A 1,794-nucleotide genomic window follows, 5' to 3' on the forward strand; every position below is an offset into this window, starting at 1 on the left:
ACTCAAGGCTGAAACCACCGGCACGGGAAAGAGCTCTAGGGTTAGAGCGACACAGACGACTAAGACGGAATGCAAAAAGAGAGACAACAGGAAGCAACCTGAGAAAAGAACACCGAGAATATGAGGAGCTCGGAGACCACAAGGTGGGGTCAGGAGATTGGAGATGAAAGGAGGGGGGGGGGGGGGGGGGGGGGGCTCCCCCATAAACCGGACGGGCCAAAATGGGGGAGTGACAGGGGAAGGCTAGGGGACAAACCCGGGGGGGCAGGATAGCTCGAGAAGCATCAAGGGTGATGCTGAGTCTTAAGCGAGCCCAGGAGAGGTTGCCAAGACAAGCTGATGGACCATCCATCATCTCGATTGAGGTTGATGGGATGATAGTTAATTTCAATAGCTTCCTTAAGTTTTCTTTTGAAGAAGTTATCCTCCTTGGAAAGAATTTTGGCAGCCTCCAGACAAATGTGATGCTTGGTGGCCGCAGAATGTTCAGCCAGGGCAGATTTATGGGTTCTATCATGTCTGATATCTGCACTATGCTCCCGAATTCTGGTACGAAAAGAACGGCCTGTTTCCCCTATGTAAGGGGCCCCACAAGAGCACTCGATCTTGTAGACTCCCGAGTCGAGGAAAGAGTCTTTGGTGTCCTTGAGGGGAGGAATTCGATGACGTAACTGCGAAAGGGGTTTGAAAGCAGTATGAAGACCCTTTTTTGATAAGATCTTGGCCAACTTCTGAGAGATGCCATCAACAAAAGGAAGGGTGGCAAACCGGGGAGGCTGGTTGGGCGGAGGACTGAGGGTACACCTAGAAAGAAAGAAGGACTTGGCTCGGTTGATAGCCTTAGAGATCTGCCTGTGAGAATATCCATTTAACATGAATACTTGACGAAGATGAGTGAGCTCTTCATGCAAGTTGTCATCATCACAGATTCTGAAAGCTCTGAGGGCGAGGGTCTTAAGGATGCCAACCTTCTGGCTGGGGTGATGGTGGGAGGATGCGTGCAAGTACAAGTCAGTGTGGGTGGTTTTTCGGTGAACCTTGCGACCGAATGACCCATCAGCCTTTCGGATAAGAAGGACATCTAGGAAAGGCAACTGATGGTCCGATTCGAGCTCTTTGGTGAAGGAAATGTTGGTGACCAAACTGTTGATGTGAGAGTGAAATAGTTCAAGGTTCTCAAGCCCATGCGGCCAACAAACATTAGTGTCATCAACGTATCGTTTCCACCATTTGGGTTTGAGGGGGAAGGACTGGATAGCCATCTCCTCAAAATACTCCATGAAGAGGTTGGCGATGACTGGGGAGAGGGGCGAACCCATGGCTACTCCATCGACTTGTTCATAGAAGACATTTTGGAAAGAGAAGAAGGTGGATCTTAAACAAAGCTCAACCAACTCTGCGATCTCATCCCCGACCGTGCGTTTGATTATGTTAAATCTGATTATGTTAAATGTGACCTTGTTAGGGGATTCAACCACTTTGTTAGAAGTGGGCCTAGTTAAAGGACTTTGGAACATTCACTTGGAATGCCACCAAGTTAAAGGATTTACAAATGGTTGTTAAGCCAACCTAAGTCCATATGATTTTTAGATCTAATAAAATTGCTAGAGAGCATTAGAAAATCTTGACTTTATTTCAACATACAACTTATCTTGCGGATCTTAGATCACTTCTCAGCTCATACCCTTGTCTGGCCTTCAATCTCTACAACTCTTGATAGCTTTTCATCCTTTCAAGATTTGTCTCCTTGAGTCTCCACACTCAATGTACCGGTGTAATCATCTCTTCATGACC

The 1,794-nt window shown here is 47.2% G+C and overlaps 1 protein-coding gene across 1 annotated transcript; it reads right to left on the reverse strand.

Moving 5' to 3' along the window:
* Positions 1-284: 284 nt before the first annotated feature.
* LOC149580425 (uncharacterized) lies at positions 285-1,319 on the reverse strand. The gene has a single exon (XM_089804557.1). It carries the CDS (start codon positions 1,317-1,319, stop codon positions 285-287), a length of 1,035 nt encoding a protein of 344 aa, XP_089660683.1.
* Positions 1,320-1,794: the final 475 nt, after the last annotated feature.

This window comes from Cupressus sempervirens, chromosome 1 (genome assembly GCF_028749045.1).
Source record: "Cupressus sempervirens isolate cs-2001-9-10 chromosome 1, ASM2874904v1, whole genome shotgun sequence".
NCBI lineage: Eukaryota > Viridiplantae > Streptophyta > Pinopsida > Cupressales > Cupressaceae > Cupressus > Cupressus sempervirens.